General features: G+C 40.1%; 1 protein-coding gene and 2 long non-coding RNA genes across 3 annotated transcripts in view; 1 reads left to right on the top strand and 2 right to left on the bottom strand.

The window, feature by feature from the left end:
• LOC136424185 (uncharacterized) overlaps positions 1–1,987 on the top strand; it is a 37,114-nt gene extending 35,127 nt beyond the window's left edge. Inside the window, exon 6 of the long non-coding RNA XR_010753830.1 lies at positions 1,370–1,987. This is a non-coding gene — a long non-coding RNA (uncharacterized lncRNA). The remainder of the gene's footprint in view (positions 1–1,369) is intronic.
• On the bottom strand, positions 1,328–3,030 carry LOC136424186 (uncharacterized). Its single transcript, XR_010753832.1, has 3 exons — positions 2,890–3,030; positions 2,393–2,514; positions 1,328–1,437 (listed from the first exon to the last, which is right to left on the bottom strand). It is a non-coding gene; the product is annotated as an uncharacterized lncRNA (long non-coding RNA).
• Positions 3,031–5,956: 2,926 nt separating this feature from the next.
• The window catches only part of LOC136424614 (mucin-6-like), a 39,645-nt gene continuing 26,446 nt past the window's right edge, over positions 5,957–19,155 (bottom strand). Inside the window, exons 19-37 of the mRNA XM_066413230.1 lie at positions 18,903–19,003; positions 18,312–18,440; positions 17,426–17,540; positions 17,098–17,144; positions 16,736–16,901; positions 15,985–16,094; positions 15,071–15,171; positions 14,292–14,496; positions 13,804–14,031; positions 11,545–11,791; positions 10,900–10,949; positions 10,356–10,490; positions 9,773–9,899; positions 9,062–9,200; positions 8,270–8,457; positions 8,011–8,121; positions 7,666–7,786; positions 7,359–7,481; positions 5,957–6,121 (exon numbers count right to left, since the gene is read on the bottom strand). Of these exons, the coding sequence (XP_066269327.1) occupies positions 5,957–6,121; positions 7,359–7,481; positions 7,666–7,786; positions 8,011–8,121; positions 8,270–8,457; positions 9,062–9,200; positions 9,773–9,899; positions 10,356–10,490; positions 10,900–10,949; positions 11,545–11,791; positions 13,804–14,031; positions 14,292–14,496; positions 15,071–15,171; positions 15,985–16,094; positions 16,736–16,901; positions 17,098–17,144; positions 17,426–17,540; positions 18,312–18,440; positions 18,903–19,003 (2,608 nt within the window). The remainder of the gene's footprint in view (positions 6,122–7,358; positions 7,482–7,665; positions 7,787–8,010; positions 8,122–8,269; positions 8,458–9,061; positions 9,201–9,772; positions 9,900–10,355; positions 10,491–10,899; positions 10,950–11,544; positions 11,792–13,803; positions 14,032–14,291; positions 14,497–15,070; positions 15,172–15,984; positions 16,095–16,735; positions 16,902–17,097; positions 17,145–17,425; positions 17,541–18,311; positions 18,441–18,902; positions 19,004–19,155) is intronic.

The following is a 19,155-nucleotide window of genomic DNA, read 5'->3' as shown; positions in this document are numbered from 1 at the left end:
TAGTTCCAGGTGGAGGGGGAGGTGGAGGTGGTGGTGCGGTTGTAGTTCCAGGTGGAGGGGGAGGCGGTGGTGGTGGCGCGGTTGTAGTTCCAGGTGGAGGGGGAGGAGGGGGTGTTGGCGCAGTTGTAGTTCCAGGTGGAGGGGGAGGAGGTGGTGGTGGCGCTGTTGTAGTTCCAGGTGGAGGGGGAGGAGATGGTGGTGGCGCTGTTGTAGTTCCAGGTGGAGGGGGAGGAGGTGGCGGAGGTGCTGTTGTAGTTCCAGGTGGAGGGGGAGGAGGTGGTGGTGGCGCGGTTGTAGTTCCAGGTGGAGGGGGAGGTGGGGGTGGAGGCGCTGTTGTAGTTCCAGGGGGAGGAGGTGGAGGGGATGTTGTAACTCCGGGTGTGGTGATTCCTGGTGGAGGGGGAGTTGGAGGGGCTGTGGTTGTCGGTGCAGGAGTTGTACATATTTTCATGTCATAGCAACATTGGTATCTGACTTGATAGTTGTCGCAGCTGTAGGTATAAATCCAAAAAGGCAATCATCTTTGTTAGAAATAATTACTCAAAGTACACACCGTTATTTGATAATGAAGATGAAGTAGACCTCTGCTTATTATGAGTTAAATGATTAGGTTAGTGATACTACACATGCTGACTAATCTTCAACCTTTACTTATTGTTATAACGTTGAATAGTCGAACGGAGGATAACGATGATGTTACTTCAACACTTACTTGTATTCACATTGAGCACCAAGCGCTAAGTCACACCAGAGGCCATCTTGCCCCATTTCCCCATCTTGCAGTATGTCGCCTGTGTCCATATTCCGACACTCAATACCCATTGGTTCATCGCAGATGTCAAACCCTTCATCTCGTGCTGTCTGAGCGTCTTCATGCTCCTCACCTGGTGCTACAATTTCAGCAACAAGAAAAAAAGTTAGGCACAACAAACACTGTGTATTCAAAGTCGAAATTAATTTGTATGGTATGACTATATCCAAGCATCAAAGAAAATAAACTGCAAAGTAACGTTACAGTACAGCAATGATATGACATTGGGCAAATTGAAAATCTAAAGCCCCATTTACACTTATGCGTATATGCAAGTCTGCATTAGGAACGTATAAACAAGTTTGGGTTTAGGGTAACTTTGCAGCCAAAGAAGTAATAAATAACTAGGCTGCACAATGGTGAGTCAAAGTAGAAAACAACTTCTCCTCCCCACCTTCTTTGACTTAACTTAACCAAAAAAATAGAAAATGAAAAAAAAATAACGTGCAACTCATCAACACTTATATTATACGCACACGTTTCATAGTGCCTTTAAAAATATAGCAAACAACATACTTCCAGTTGTTTCACAAATGAATTGCCTTGCTTCGTCACAAGATGCAGGAGTGAGCTGCCCGTTCATACTGACGAGGCACGGCAGAGCTGAGGAGCCTGGCGGCACACTCCTGAAGAAAGAGAGAGAGAGTCAAAGTAAGCGTCTTGGTTGTAAGCGTTGTCATGTTGACCTATTTGATGTTGTAACCGATATATACATTATTCTTATTAACATATTTCAAAGAAAAAAAGTAATTGTGAAAGGAAAGGTATTGGTTGTAGGCTGTAAACACAAAAGTGGAAGTTGGCAAGTTGACCCATTTCAACCTCTTCCTCGCTATTGATGTTGTTATAGACACATACATTCGAATGTTCTTCTTCTAAGGAATATGAATATATGTGGGAAGAGTTTCAAAGAACAGGAATGTTTAATATCTCAACCCTGATTAGACTTTTGGTCTTTTTTAAAGTTCAGTCGTCTTCTGTCTTCTTTTGACCTTTGTGTTGTCAAACAAGTAACCTAAGTGTCACGGCTATTCCTTAATCATTGAGTTTTTGTATGTCCAGACGAATTGAAACGAATTTGGGACAATGATTTGAACTGTGATATTTTCTTGTTCTTGTATATCTAGAGTGGTAACTGACCATTTGAACAAAATAAACCAGTAGGCTTCGACAGTATGAGATGTCATCGCCTTTTTGGCTCCTAAGGTACAAGTAATCTCGTCAATAATGATTGTTGGCATTTGTCAATCTAAGTACAAAAAAATCCAGTCTTTAGCAAATAAAAAATTATTACTGGCACAAGCTGGCAAAAGCTAGACCATGTTTCGTTCAGGAACCTACAACAAACCTGCATTACAAATAAATTCATATTGCAAGTCAAAATAACATTCTAGAAGTATTAATCCAACATCTATTGCCCTCAGACTCTTGGATACAGACTATTTGTCTTGCTAGAAGCTTTAAAGGTATATATTCCGAAAGAAAAATATGGAAAACAAAAACAATACGTGAAGGGAAAGATAGGAACAGTATAAAGATAGATTCTATTGCGAACAATATTTGACAAAGTTGTATTCTTACAGTCGGTCAAAGATGTCGTTACCATCAGGAGATCCCTCATCCCAAACCCATTTATTTAAGGTTTCGTCCCAGTGAGCACGCACATAGAATATTACATCTGAAAATTGCTCCATTATATATCCCTGTAAGAGACAAACATTCATGATTGTGTATGTTGCTAATAAAACATGTTACACAAAAATCAATCTCTCTCACATTACTCTGCAAAGTTTCTGGAATTGTATTTCCTAAAGACTATACTCCTGAAGACGCCATATTTCCACAGAACTGTGGTAAGTGCGCGACCAATGAGGGACCAGCATTATAACCTCATTGTGACCATTGGCAGATGATTAAAAGCAATGACAGCTCATGCCAAGATCATGGAAATCAAGATAGTAGAGAGACGTCAAAAAATGTTTGTATCCTCAATAGTGTATTTGCAGTGTTGACTCCCAAGAATCTACACTGAAATGATAACTTTCTGAAACTTGCTAAAATAATTTCGTCGTATTCACCACTTCATCCGGAGATGATAAAGTCACCACGGTGCCGCCAATATCACCACAGTACGTTGTTGCGTCTTCATAGGTCCCACCAAAATCATGTGGTTGATAATAGCAGGACAGTCCGAGGGAATGGTCACCATACCAACACTCTGTGGGGAGGGTGTGTTACAAACAGTTACACCGTAGTACGCGCTGCACATAGACTCCCTATCAGCAACTTGGCAAACAAACCAGCTTTGTGTACAAGCTGTATCATTTTGAATATGTACACCACAGAGACATGCCCGAGGTAATGAAGCAAATGTATATTGCTATAATTTTGGGCATATTTAGGGATAATAAAAATTAATACTTGTTACACCAGAGAGGCCATGCTTTTATTAGTGTTGGACCTTTTTAACCCAACACAATGTCTTCTCTGTTAGGCCATTGATTGCCTTGGGTAAGGGGGAAAAAAATGACATGTGGAGACTTCAGGTGCCTTGAATGGTACTATTCTCCAGCTTCCAGTGGACTTGTACGCATGAGACTACAGGGCGTGTGTCCAGATTAGTACAAATCAACGAATGATACACTGCAAACATGATTTTGGAGTCGAAAGGCCCAACACAACTGAAACATTTTTCTGTCCTTACATGTAAGTGCATCCCAATTCTTGGATTTTAAGCTGTACACATCAAGTAGTCACGTTTCCCGTCGGCTGAACAGACAAATCACATGACCCCTATCCTGACCCTAATGATTCCTCCCATGTTGCCCTTTGACCCTTCGTTCCTACCCCCTGCGAACTCATTCGTGTCTTCTCCTTCCTCGCTGCGGTGAGCTCACTACCCTAATTGTGTGTATGTTGTCTGTGAAATAGACGGGAAACTTAGTTCTCTTCGGAGCTTGCGGAGAAGAGAAGCATAAAACCAACCTGTTGGAGGACAGTGCAGATCTATCCAGGGTGACCATTCACAAACTGGTTCACAGATTGTAGTGGGCGGTCCTGTGGTGGTTGGTGCTGCAGTTGTGGTGGGTCTTGGGCAATCCTCAACAGGGATGCACCTGTGGTTTGTTTGATTTATAATGAAGCTCCATTATTAGATACAAAAATGTACTCCCTAGAATTGCAGAATCCTCTACAACTACGGTACCTACTTGATGTGATGAAACATTTACAATTCAACAGTAATCATCATCAATCGTACATATTACACAATAAGTGCAAAGTATGCATATTCGTAAACCTTAAAAAAGCTGACCTAAGGTTACCTTGAAGTTGATAAACATATGATGACAATGTAAAATGTATGCGCTAAAATACCTGTGACCAAACAGCACTTCTCCTGGTAGACAGCGGGGATGGCATCCTTCAAAGCACCCGAGGTCACAGTGGCCGGGCCAGGGATCCTCGCAGGTGGGCGGGCAGGCTGTGCCGCACGGGTCGTAGTGCCACTCGCATTCGTCGTCCACGTTCAGGTCCTCACACTGAGTAGCTGTTTAGGATTTGATTTGATTTTGATTTATTTGCACATATTAAAATCAGTTTGCAGTACATAATAGAAAATAATAGAAAAAAATACACGTGCTGGGGGAAGAAAAAGCCATGATGGCTTATACAAGGTCTTCTCCCATCTAAATTAACCACAAAAAAACATCAATTTAACAATTCATAACATAGTTATAGTAGAAAGTGATAACAATAACAATATGCATATGACAACAAACCAGACAATGATGATAGTAACAAAATGCTGACAAAATAGTAATTGGTTGCATACAAGAATTATGCATCAACTCATAGCATAACACGATACTGAAATAATAGTGATTAACACAGAGTCCATCACAGTTAACAAAATATGAGCAAAAGTAAAATAAATCTAACAATTCATAACATAATTCTACAGATATCATTCTGAATCTGAGTTGGTCAAACACCATTCGGTGTTACTGATAAACCGCAACGGCTGGCCATGTCACACTGAACAAATTGTCGCACCTAAAATATTGATATATATATTACTCTAACTGCTGTTTGAATCTATCTAATGCAGACGTTCCAACCGTACTTGATCACAACAACTGGTACAATTCTGTGGTAGTTCGCAGGAAAGCAAATTGTTTAAACTGTTTACCCTGTATTGAGAAGTATAATAGTCATGAATGACTGACACTGACAACCTTGTTTGTCTTTTTTTTACATTAAACATAGCCTGGATGCTGGATGTGCTTCTTACTTCCGGCAGCTAGTCCTTTAAAAGCGGATCCGCAGAAAAGAGCTTTGCAACAGATCTGAGTCAGCTCACTGATGTAATTTTTGTGGCAGAGACTGCCATTCTCGTATAGGGCTGTTTAGCCATAGTCGAAGCTGTAGGGCTGTTGTGTTGTGAATACTGACCGACGGAGGTCATATATATATAGTCCTTTAAAGGGAATCATTGCAAGTTGTTGCACTGTTTGTAGATTCCAGAAATAAAAAAAGAAATGCGCTCAAAAACCTGTCAATGTCACTAAAGAAGATTGCATGCATACCCTTAAAACCATTTTCCTTGCCTTTGAAAAAACACGGCGAATTGGGTAGATAATCAATTGAGGTTTTGTCTTAAACGTTGAAATGATTAATGCACCGCAAAACTATTAAAATGCTACAGGAGCATTTTAAGGTCTTTCAACATTGTGATAACTATCTTGACTTCCTTGTTTGTTTGTTTAGTGTTTGTTTTTTGTTTCGCATATTTACAAGTATTTTAAAACAAAGAAATACAGGGCAAAAAAAATGCAAGGGGGGGGGGGCAGAAGCCGAGGTGGCTTTTCGTGGGCCTCCCCTCGAAACATAACAATGGGAATTATATCATGAATTGTACATAACTCAAAACTAAACCGAATTAACCCTAGAAAATAAGTTGACCTTAAATTATAAATCCGAATACTAGTAGACAAACAGATACGAGGAGAAACAAAATTAATTTCAAGGTATTAAACATAATAAGGTGCCCTAATATGGTCAATGCTAATCATAATTAACAAATTGTGAAGAAATAGATCAAAAATCAAATAATAATAATACTATCAAAAAAATCAAAGGAATAGCCTACTTACGACATATTTCCTGGGTTCTCCATCGCACGTGGAAGCCGTATTGGCTGCATTTCTCCGCAAACGCAGCAACAGCCGTGCAGAAGCATTCACAGTCACCGCCGCTGTCACAGGCACATGTGTCATACACGCATGCGTCATAGTATGGCTTGGGGTCGACCTGTCAAAATACAGGTAAGCAGTATACATAAAGTGTAAAGAGAGACAGTTACTAGAATATTCTTCAATCGATGACTTTTGAGGGTTACAAAACACAACACGTACAACCGTACAGGAGAAGCCAGACTGATGCACAGCGCACAAGAAAAGCGGATCCGAAGAAAAGAGCTTTTCAACAGAACTGAGTCAGGTTACAGATGTGATTTTCGGGGCAGAGACTGCCATTCTCGTATAGGGCTGTTTACCCATAGTCGATGCTGTAAGGCTGTTGTGAATTAGGATTTTACCTCGGTCATTACTGACCGACGGAGGCCATATATACCTCCGTACAGTAGAAGTCGAAAATTTGGAGGTACGTGTTTTGTTACCTTTCAAGAGTCACTGATTATAGAATATTCTAGTAATTGGTAATCACACATGACTGATTAATCTCTTCAACGAAAGAGAGACAGAGAAATACATGTTGAAAAAAGATTGTCAAATTGCAGTCAATAAAATCCAGACAGTGCACATTACTACATTATCCTATGTTTCTATCCCATCTTATTGTTCCAGCTTCTTTCAGATACAATGAATCATCATCAGTATTACCATTCTACATTTATAGAGGTGGACAATCAAGGAATTTGCTGCCCGGTATAGCCGTCCCCCGTTCTGTATCCGGTCAAGTTTAAACCACTTTGAATACTTAGTGTCGTTAGATTTAAGGTTTCCTCCCTGCCTAAATTGCCTTTTTGACTTTCCATTGTTCTCTCACTAATGAATTAATAAAGAACTGTAGCTGAACTGAGTATTGACAGCTGGTCATGCAAAAATTCTATATCTGATTTTTTTACCATATGAATGGCGTCATCAAATTCTATTGCCCTTGATATGATTTTTTCAAAGATACAATACAGCACTTTGGTAAACAACACTGCAATGAAACTATGTTTTTCATGTGCATAATGATCAAAGCTAAAAACGTACGTTAGCACAAATTGATATCTAGCCATAGTTATTAGAAAATGACTTTTTTTTTAAATTTGGTCAAAACAATTATTTCTAATATCTACAGATGATAAGTTAATATCAAATTTTCTTTGATCATTATGCACATGAAAAACATAGTTTCATTGCAGTATCATTTACCAAAGTGCCGTATTTTATCTTTGAAAAGAATCATATTAAGGCCAATAGATTTAGAATTTTTGCATGGCCAGCTGTCAATAGTTTCAGAAAAGAATCATATCCCTTACCACACTGTGGCAGCTCGCAAAGAGCTGCTTGTTCAGAATGATGCTGCAGTGCTGCCGGGCCCAGCCTTCCCGATGAGGATTGTGCTCGCAGGGAGAGATGACCTTAAGTTGATCTGGACAAGCCTGAGTAACAAAACGTGAAATAGAATTCAAAGTTGAACTCAAAGGAGTTACAGTAAAGTTGCAGATACAACCTTACACCAACCTACATGTCATGTCTCTCAATATCTATGATGTGCCCAGGCGCATACACGTGTAATTGTAGTAATTAACAGATTTTAAAGAGAAACCACCTAAATATGCTTACCGATGATACTTTCCAGCTGTTGCCAAAGAACAAACCATTGGACACCTGGTCGTGGTTGCGTGTTGTGAAGTCATCGTTGGGGTTGTTGTTGAAATTACCACACATCCCGCACACTTTCCCCCTGTATGGAGAAAACGTTCATGACTACTGTATGCATTCATACAAACACAAATCTAATGCCCTGGGGCTTGAAGCCTTTTTCTGGCCGCGGAAATAATCGTATGATAACCAAAGCAATTATGTCCAGTCCAAATCATATAAAGTATAATAAATTAATAGGACGTTATCAACCCCAAATTATAGAAATTCTAATGAAAAGGTAACCAAGAAGTTTGTATAACGTACTGATGGTGAGGTGCCAGCTTGATTGTGATTCGTGTCCCTCTGTCCCAAATAATCGTCAGACCGATGTCCACTTGCACGATGGTGAAGAAACCGATATAATAGAATCTCCACCTAGGGTGGGAAGAGACATTTGCAATATGTGAACAGGTTCGTATGGATGCCAAATTGATTTGTAGATTGTTATATACACGGTATGGCATTGTCTAAAGTTGAAACACTGGCTGATATGTATACCGATGCAGCTGATGCAGCAACTTACCCAAATGACGTGAATCCTATCATAGAACCTGCCACGGCCCGGGTAAACGGCTCTTTGTCCGGCTCTAATACGATCTCCAAGAGCTGCAGGGTGATGGTGATCGACTTGGCACAGGTTGTACCAGTGGTGCCACAAGGAACGTTCTCAGCAACAACTCGGAAGAGACCTGTTTGGTTATGGCAATGATCCTGAAACATAAAGAGTGTGAAAACTAAGCCGCATTGTACTTTCCTGCTAAGGAAAAAACGTAACACCTCTTCCTCATATTGAGTTCGCCCCCCTGCCGTCATAAAAACGTAGTTCACCAATCATTTATCAACATAAAAATTTATGCTTTTCCTCAAGTGCAATTCAGGTTACCTTTGTTCCATGTTTTTAAAACCAATCATACCGGGTCAGATTCACTTGGTGTGGTTCTTTGACCTTTAGCCTTTTGATGTAGCCCTACGGTACCAAAGTTGCATTGGTTGAGAGGTTGAGCAGCAGAGAGAAGGCTAATGTCTGATACAGGGGCGCACCCGCGGGAGCCACCATTTCAAATTTAAGCACTCAATGCCAGGATAGCCACATGCAAATATTCATATTTCCCCTGCACCATTCCACGGTGGAATGCCCTGCCTGGCACGGTTGTAACGGCTTTCACCCTTGAGTCCTACCGTGACCTCCTCCCCCCTACTTTGCCCCTCGCGGGGTCATCTGGGGGTGTTTGAAGTTGAAGTTGATACGTTACGATACACGGGGGAGAAGGATTATGATCCCCACTCTAAACCTTATTATCTCTTTGTTTCTTACCGTAGCTAACACGTAGCCACAGTCTCCCTGGAACTTGAATCGCCTTTCATCGAAAGTGAGATAGTGGGGGTCTCCGTAGATAGTACAGATACCGCCGCACTGTTTGTCCGTGCAGTTCCAGCTGCCCCCAGTGCAGTAACTGGAAAAAAAGGCCAAGAAATAAGTCAACGAAATAAAAGCATGGCATATTTTTAGATCTTGTCATACTTTTTAAATTCAAAGAAATACTTGTAGATCTAGTTTAATTTCCTTCATTTTCGTGGAGACTTGATTTCAATGTACGTAGGAAGAGAATGCAGGTTTCGCTGTGATTTAGATTGATCAAGTTATGATGTACAGTAGCGATAAAATGGAGACTCATATCCACAGCATCGTAATTTTAGTGGAGAGATCACCACAAGAAACGCGAGAATAAAACCATCGCGAACTTTTCAATTCTGAAAATGCATTTAAGTTCGCGTGGTTTTTATTTCGTGCAAAGGGGAAAATAAAGAGTTTGCGGTGAGATTCATGTTCGCGGCCGTGTTGTAGTCACATCCTGCAGTATCCAACAAAAATGTTCGCGGTGGATTTAAGTTTGCGGTGAAGCGGTCTCCGCGAAAACCGCGAACATATAACCACCGCGAACATTTCTGCATTTACAGTACTTATAGGACATGTAGATAAGGGGTTGATGTGCACGATCAATGAAATTAGTGCGACCTTGCTCACCAAGTGTTGCAGTCCCTGACAACAAACTCGCCCTTCTCGTACCACCTGCCTCCGTAGAGACATCGACAATCTTCCGGTTCAGAACACCTGTCGCCGTCCATCAAGAGGTTATCTGGACAGACGCATCCTAGAGGAACGTGTGTGACGCTTAGTATACTTGGTATAAAAATGTTTTTTGGAACATAATCTACCATGTGATTTGGTTCACATGACAGTGATAGATATATCCAAACCAGGCCTCTTTCAAAACATTGATGGCATGGCAAACTCTAATCTTCCAAGATCGCAACCTGGCGGGAACTTGTATGAGTTGTGCTCATTATACCATTTCTTGTGTTTTGGGTCTCGCGAGAACACATTTTGAAATTACACCGTATTTGGAAATGGGCCCATTGTATACAATGTACAGCGTACAAACATTCAGGGTAACTCAAACCCCAATAATGATAACATTTTCATCCATTATCGACAAGAGAATAAGAAAACAGAACAATTTTTTTAATGCAATTCTTGGAATTCTTGTAAATCGGGCGTAAAATATGCTATTAAGCTCGCTCCTGAAGCTTCGCCAAAAAGGACATACCTGAGACACATGTTGTGGTTAGACAGATTAACTCCTGATCTAGTGACTCGCAAGTTGGCTGACAGGCCGCTCCCTGGGTGTCTGCGTGCTCCGGTGCGCTACAATCTACGTATATCTGACCTTCCGGACAAGTTGCTGCAAATTAGGGGAGAGAAAAGAAAATCAGCAGAAAGTACATGTTATATAGAATAATTGTTTATTCTCCAATTGCATTCACGCTTTCACATTCATAACTCTGATTTGAGGGGGGGGGCGGTCACAGACCTGGTCAAGGAAGCTGACATGTTGAAGTGAAACCCCCTTTAATGTTCGCGTCCTTACTTTAGCATCCACCTGCATGGAACGCCTTATCGTGACATAAAAGGGTTTTAATTATGTGTGTGACGGTTTATACTTATCCCCGGGTTGACGCTTAAACATAGCCATTCGCTAGCTGGGCAACTTTGGCTCTCCATGAAACAACGTGATCATGCCGAACGGATACATAAATAATTCAAATATTTTAAAGAAAAACTGCAATTAGAAAATCCGTGCTTGAGCATACCTGGTTCATCGCCGGCACTGCTACATATCACTTCGCCGTTGGAGCACTGGCTATTGAAAGAAAGGGCAATGTATGCTGTTTAGTTAAAATGTTAGAACACTTCACTAACCCAGGATCATAAATCACAAAAACTGCTTGCATAACAGTACGTCATTTCCGGCCACATGTGAACATGTTCTAACATCGTGCATTGCGCTGATGTGCACAGCATTTAAACGTATGGAACGTAACTCTCTACCATGACGAAAAAGATTTATATCCCATTTGATGCAAGCAGTTTTTGTGGGTCAGAATTTTGCATCACACCGTGAACGTCAAACCAAAACCAACTGCAAATATTTATTTGAGGTAATATTTTAGAAGAGATCGCAAGGTATCAAAGCCTTTACGTACACTTAGTTCATAATAATATCATGGCAATAAATTCTACGCTAGAAGAATTATACTCAGATTTAAACTGTCGTTCTCATCAATAAATAAAAGAATTCCACTGCTTGTGACAAACTCTTAAAAAAAATCTACGTTATTTTCTTTGTATTAACTACTTCAGGTTGGAACTTACAAATTAAAAATTGTTTGATTGTGACTGCTACCAACTCAGATGAACTTTGACGGTAACAATGAAGATAACATATGTAGCAATACCAATCTCTTGTTGATCCGAACGGCTGATATTGTGAACCGGCAGGCAACCACCGTCCCTCAAAGTAGCAAGGGCAGTCACGTTTCATCACACATGAACCGTCCGGGGCCTCGTACTTTCCTGGAGGACAGTTACAGCCCTGGACACATTCATCTCCACACAGGTGGTCTTCTTCAGCGAGTTCTCGGCAAGTGCGGCCACAGGAAGAGCCGCATTCCTGATACGTCTTGTCATATGGACAAGTCTCGCCTGATTAATAAGAGGGACATAAGTCAAAACATTTGATGATGGTGATGATAATGACAACAACTGTTTACAATGATAATAATAATAATAATAACATGATAACATTAATTATAAAGATGAATATGGATTTTATAATCAAACTAGAGTTCCACGACCTCATACCTTCGCCAAATGATTTTAACCTTTATGACTGACGTATTAGGAGTGTTTCTCATCAATCATAAATCATACCAGTTCATCGTCTTAAAATATAACATGTCCAAAGTATGAGCTGAACAAATTTATCATCAATTATGCAAATGAGGCCCTTATTAGCATAATTTGATTCAACGATGTTCACATTCACATAACGTCCCGATGCCACAAAAAAGGATTAAATGTATGAAATTGCCGTCTTTTGCCAGTGTGGAATAATAGAAGTTACTCATTAAGTATGCAAATAAGGCCCACATTTGCATATTTTCTATCTATCAACAGTCCTCTCTTCCTCAGTTACAATTTGAATTGTCATATCATGGAACAAAGCAGATTTTTAAAGTTGCCTCATTAATTATGCAAATTAGAATCTGATTTGCATAATTATCGTCCAATCATACTAAGCATCACAAAAGCTATCCACATACCAAAAATCAAGACCATCCATCAAGGCCATCATGTTATAGTATTTTCTCATTAATTATGCAAATGAGGTCTTCATTTGCATAGTTCATATCAATTAATATTTTTCTCTTCCCCAGTTACATATGTCACATGTTTCAGAGTCCTATCATGGAATTTGGCGGATGTATAAACTTTCCTCATTAATTATGCAAATTAGATACTGATTTGCATAAAAAGTGTATAATCATGTACATCATCACTCAAGCTATCTACCTACCAAAAATCATTACCATCCATCAAGCCCTTCTTGAGTTATTCCCTTTCAAAGTCAGACGCAAAACCTGCTCCTGCAGTTCCAAAAAAGCCGCTAGGGGGCCCAAACCCACACCACTTACTCTCTGTCCAAAGATCTATCTACCACTCAAAAATAAGTTCCAGAGCATGTCCAGAACACGAGATATCAAAACAGGAAGTTCCGCTGCAGTACCGTAAGAAGCCGCTAGGGGGCCCAAAATCTCATCGTTTTTTAGGTCTCATCAAAACCTACCAACATACCAAATATCAAGACAATCCATCCAGGCATTTTGGAGTTATCCTGTGCCACTACAAACAGACAAACAAACAGACAGACAAACGCTACCCTCTGCATAACCTTCTCGGCGAAGGTAATTATGAGTAAGCTCTTGCTGAAATGGTAACTGTAGTAACAAATTTTAAGTACTTGCGGGGGGACACATGTACATTTGAAAAAGACGATAGTAGAAAACATTGCTGATAACATTAATGATGATAATGATTATGGTGGTGAAGACGATGATGATGATGAAAATGATAATGATTAAATTATGAGTTTTTGTAATCTCTTGCTGAAATGGCAACTATTTATAAGTAATTGCAGGGAGGGCACATGTACATTTGATAAAGACGATAATTGAAAACAATGCTGATAACATTAAAGCATGTGTTGGCTGACTACTTATATTCAAATACTGAATGACTACATGCAGACTAGCTGGGTTTGAACTTTTCTTTAGAAATAGCGGGGTATGAACAATCATCATTGAATCAGTATAGTACTCGGTGTTTAACCTCGTTATACAACGTGAATATGTTGATAAACTCTTTTGTGTCAAGAAATAGTACCGCCATAGTATAATAGTAATTCAGTAGTTAGCGTTAGAGTCAACTTCTTTTCGCTTGTCTGTACATGTGTAGATGTACGAACAAATCATATTTCTTATACGAGGGTTGTCTAGACGCAACAAAAATATGAATGTATCCGTTGCGTTTAAATATTCAAAGTACAGTATGGGAATTTTTCATTAATACATTTGAAAAGAACATTTCTTTCTTCATCGTAAAGTCTACGATCTAAAATGAAGTGCCGCTCATCATCTATTTGATTTTATACTTACTGCATACTCCACCCAGCTGCGGTGAATCTCTCCATTCGATGATGATCCCTTCCTTTATACACAGGGAGGAGTAGAAGCGAACGGCGTCGCAGAAGCAGCTGTACCCTGTCTCACATTTGCAGGTGTCGTCCTTGCACTTTTCGAAAAAGTAGTCAGGGTCTACTTCAGGATGGCACGCTTCGAAGACATCGCTTTGTATGATGCTGCACAGCTGGTTTGCACGGCCACCTGCAGCAACAGTGATATAGGGCAATATTAGCATGCATTCCATTCTAACTTATTTCCTTTCTTCTTCAGAACTGCTAGCTTGCCTCTTCAAAATATTAATTCCCAAGGGAGGCCAAGATATAGAATGTGAAGTACGTAAACTAAAATGGTTGACTCTAGATAGAGGTATTATATGTTTGGCTCTAGATCCAGAGGCAGTGTCACTAACCACTGGACTACACAAGCTTTTGAGACTGCTGAAACAATTCATGACTTCTTACTTCGTGGTGTCACGAGGTCGCAAGGTCTGATGATGTCCGGCCCTGTATCTACATCTGGACACATGGAGCCGCCCACCCTCCAACTTTCCCCGAATTCGCCGACGTTGTCAATAAGCATGCCTTGTCGAGTGAGGAGGTCATCCCCAAGGTTGCCGTTGTACACCCCACAAAGTCCCCGGGTGTTACCCATGTATCCTGGGTCCACCTAAGTGAAACGGAGACTTCAGTAGGTAACAACAATCTTAAACCACGGTAACTCATGGTTGAATAATCATTTGTCATGCAGCAGTAGGGTAAATTGATTTCCTAAACATTGTACCAGGAGGATGACCACCGAATGAAAGACACTGGACTAGCAATAAAGATGCAGAGTGGAAAAGGGCAATGATGTCTGGTAAACTGTGTATGTGTGAGACCACATTGCGGATGCCGTTCCCTTGTAACAGTGTATATAAGTAATTAAATACTTTGCGTTTATGAACGCATGTATAAGCAGCGACACGTGTGCAGCAGTGCTATGTGAACCAGTCAGAATTGCCTTGAAGAAGGTGACAGATGGTCAGTGAGTAAATCTCTTGGTTGTGTAAAAATAGTCTTTTTATTCAGTGACTAGAAACTATTCACGGATGTAATAGCGGGAGTAAGAGGCCAGGTCCAAGTCTTCCGTATGGCCAACGGACTGTCATCATAATTGTAAAAAAATAATGCCATGGCTATGTACAAGTAGTGGGAAAAAAGATTGAACAAAAATGTCTAGTGACAATGGTAAGTCAGCCTACCTCCACCATCAGGGTACTACGTCCGTCCCACAATATTTTGACACCTACAACAGACTTCACCTGTGTGAAGGTATCGGACACCTTGCGAATGTGGTACAGGTCTGAAATGATGAGTGTAACATGGAGGTTGGTAATTAAATAGATTACATTGTAAGTTAGAACACTTACAGACTTTCTTAATTTTCGCTCACAGTTTCACAATTATCAAACACGTCAAAGCTCAAGATCCCTCGACAATGTTACAAAACTTTATTTTCAAACTCTTGCCCGAATGCTAATTGCAAGGGAATACACAGATCAATTTAATAACCCAAACAATTTTAAAACAATTCTTGTCTATAGATATATCTTCATATTTTAACCTACAATACTAGGCCGGTGTGGGGGCTTCATCTTTTGAGGCAGTAGCCGATGGTAGTCCCATGTTTTAATGATAAGGGATCTTCGTGATTTAGGTAGATACATAGTTTGTTGGAGGTCTTCTAGATGGTGGAAGTTCAATGAGATTTTGTCGGCAACTGTCTCATTACAAACATATGTTACATGTAGTCAAAGATTTTTAACGTTTTAACATTTTAAAAGTACGAAGTATTAAAAACTTTTTTCGTGGCAATTGCAGGTTATAGTTTTGTTTTTGTTTTTCAAACAAAGTTACGGGAATCAAAAACTCAAGTTAATTGACACCCTAGACCGCGAGCCAAAATCTAAGTGCGAATCTATAATACCCTCCGAAACAGGAAATATCAGTTATCTAGTATACTGTATAATAATTGATAGTTATACACTTGTCTTCAGACTTATTCTCCGCAACTGATGAAACGAAGTGGATGCTAAATGTCTGACTCTGTTTATTTATCCAGCTGGTTGATTATTATGTAAAGACACAGTACTGGCGCATATCTATAGGTACATACCATTCCGGTAGGGAAGTTCAATTGACATGCCCCCAACATTGATCCTCGATCCTTGGTTAAACGTGATGACCTGTCCATCTTGGACGTTGCCAATAATCAATGTTGCTGACCTTCAAAGATACATATTAGTGAAACTATAAGACATGTTAAAAAGATCCATAACCATGAAATCAATCTTTTTTACCCTTAGCTCTTAGGGTAACATAAGATTTCGCAAATTCGGTCAATGACAGAGAACATTTGAATCTAATACAAAATACACAGTTGTTGATTACAGGGCAAATCTTAAATGTTTGAAGGAGAAGAAAGCTCGTTTCATGCCAACTGTTTATGTACACTGTATTATATTCAACTTTACTATTTGATATCTAGGTCTTTGGCCAGGTATAAATTTGACCCCCCAAAACAATTCTAACATATGTGAAGCAACTCCTTTGCACATAGAAATCCTGATTGTCACGACAAAAGTACAGCGACACTCGTAAGGGCTTTTACAACTATACATGCAAACAACAAACAATGGTTTACAAAATGATGACCCTAAGTGCAAGTTTATGAATACTTCAATATGCCAAGTTCAACGTATTACTGACACTATTAGTTCTAAGATCTAAACAGTCTATGATATATTCACCTATTTGTACACAGTACTAGTAAGGGTTGTCTCCTTCTAGAATGTATTTGAATTTATCTATAGACTGGAATGTATCAAATTCTGTTGAACAAACGGAGAGCTGGTTGCATCACTTACTCAATACATGTGTAGCCCTCAGTCTGACATTCCACAGTTTTAACAAGCACCGTGAAAAGGTTCCATCCTTTGTCCTTGGCGAACACATACTGACATCGGCCGTGGAAATCAAATCGCCTGCCGTCAAAGCTTGTGAGATGTACTTCACCAAACGAACTGCATGTAGCTATAAAACAGTCAGAAAAGTTTCAGATGATGCTACAACAGCTCTATATTGGATCCTTTAGATATCTACACGCTCCTTTCAGCCTCTATGATTGAATTCAACTCTTAAAATCCTAAGGATATATAAGAATCCACCACACAATACAAAGTCTCATAGAATTGATACTGAAAAAAAAAATATTTGTGTACTGGCTTACCTGGGCAAGGGTTGTTTGTACACTCCCAATTCCCACCTGTACAGTAACTGGATAGGGTGAACGGATGAATGAATGAATGAATGAATAAATAGATGAAATGTCATAATCATCATCATCATCATCATCATCATCATTTCATCATCACCATGACAGCTCAAGAGCTGGCTGTAGAAACGACTTGACTTTTTAACCAACAAGTTTCTGCTTAAAAATCAGCCCGGTAAAAAAATTTACCCAGGCCAGCATTACCAAATGTGCACATACAATAGGACAAACTGACAAGAATACCTCATTTTCACAGAGGTAATAGGCATGTAAGATATCTCACCAGGTGTTGCATCCTTGGTCGTAGGACTCGCCTGGTGCATACTGATGTGAGTGGCCGTTCCTACTGCAGCTGCACTCGTGGAAGGGCACGCATTTCAAACCATCTCGGAACTTGCCTGGTGAAAACAAGACAAGGTTGGTTCTGTTTCTACAACTAAGAAGTCATTCCAGCACTGTCTAAGCTGTTTGTCATGGTTATCAGTTATGCCACACCAACTTGATCTTATGGATGACGTCTGTCTGTATCGGCATCTATATAGCCGGTATCACAGTCATATATCATCCAGAGTCCTTGGAGCCAAATACCTTCTAATAGTTTACTTTTATGATCGTTCTTAGATCTTGTCAATATATTAAACATCGGTCACTTCAGCTGAGTCTGCTAAGATGAACAAGACATGCTACATGTAGCTCCTACAAATAAAGACTTGTCGTTTACTTGATGCACTGTGTTCTGTGATTCATTTCACAATACCAGCTCTGTAGTCTTGTGGTTGAGCAGATTATTTTTTGCTGGATTTTTCTTCTTTTCGCCCGCGCGCATTAGTTTGGGGGTCTCCAGAGGACGTCATCCATAAAATTAACTTGGTGCGGTCTTAGGGCACTCTCTGAGCAATATCATAATTTGCAGCACCGATCATCAAAATGTACATCTAAGGGATACAGCATCGTCTTACTATTAATGTTATGAGGGAAGGGGCTGGTTATGCAGTTTACTGCACGTGTGTATAGGTTGGAGCAATATCACAATTTGCTGCACCAACGCAGCTTCCAATCAGCAAAAAGTACATCTAAGGGATACAGCATCAACTTGCTGTTAATGTTAAGAGCGGAGGGGGTGGTTATGCAGCTTACTGCACGTGTGTATAGGATGGGAAAACTTATACCGTCAGGACAGTGGCAGCCATCCACACAGTGTCCAGTACAGTCACTCTCTTCGCTGTATATGTTTTTGCATGTTGCTGGGCATGCTGGTCCGCACTCCGAGAACTCAAAGTTGCTGCGGCAGAATTTAGCTGTACGGTGAAAAAACATATGATTATGATTTGAACCTCGCAATTATTTTGGTAACAGGTTGCAAACAGGACTGAAATGATACAAATCAACCCCCATCTGTTCCTAACTCGAAAGGCATATTTAGAATGTCATTCGCTGTTGTTTTGTATCTACATGTATTAGCAATCAACATGGTCTTCATATTCTTAAGTGGGTCCAGGGAACACCTTTCGAAATGTTCACATTAGTTTAGAACTCTTTTTATATTAGTGGAACCAACAGCTGATGGTGAGGTCTAGAGACACGGTATCAACAGATCACTAGTTCGATCCTTAATTTTCTGCCAATACATTGTACCGTTAGGAATAGTACTTTACAAAGCCCCCTGGAAGTATTTACATGTGCAGTTGAACTAACGAACATTGCATAGATTGATTGATTCACACTTACGACAGAGGTCAGATTGATTGATTCACACTTACGACAGAGGTCAGGCCTTCTCCAATCGATAACTCGATCTGCATGAGCACAGTCCTGCGAATACTTGGTCAGTATGCCACAAATGCACTCCAATGGATCAACCCTGGAAGTTCAAGAGAGAGGTTCGACTCATGTTCATTCATTTTTGCAGGGATTTAATTTTGTACTTGGAATGAAAGGGAGATTTTAGCGTTGTTTTACATTCGTGGTCAAAACAATGCTGTAGCTCACAAAGCGGCTAAAGGGGATAAATGT

Source organism: Branchiostoma lanceolatum, chromosome 18 (assembly GCF_035083965.1).
Source record: "Branchiostoma lanceolatum isolate klBraLanc5 chromosome 18, klBraLanc5.hap2, whole genome shotgun sequence".
NCBI lineage: Eukaryota > Metazoa > Chordata > Leptocardii > Amphioxiformes > Branchiostomatidae > Branchiostoma > Branchiostoma lanceolatum.
This window is presented reverse-complemented; position numbering and strand designations above follow the sequence as displayed.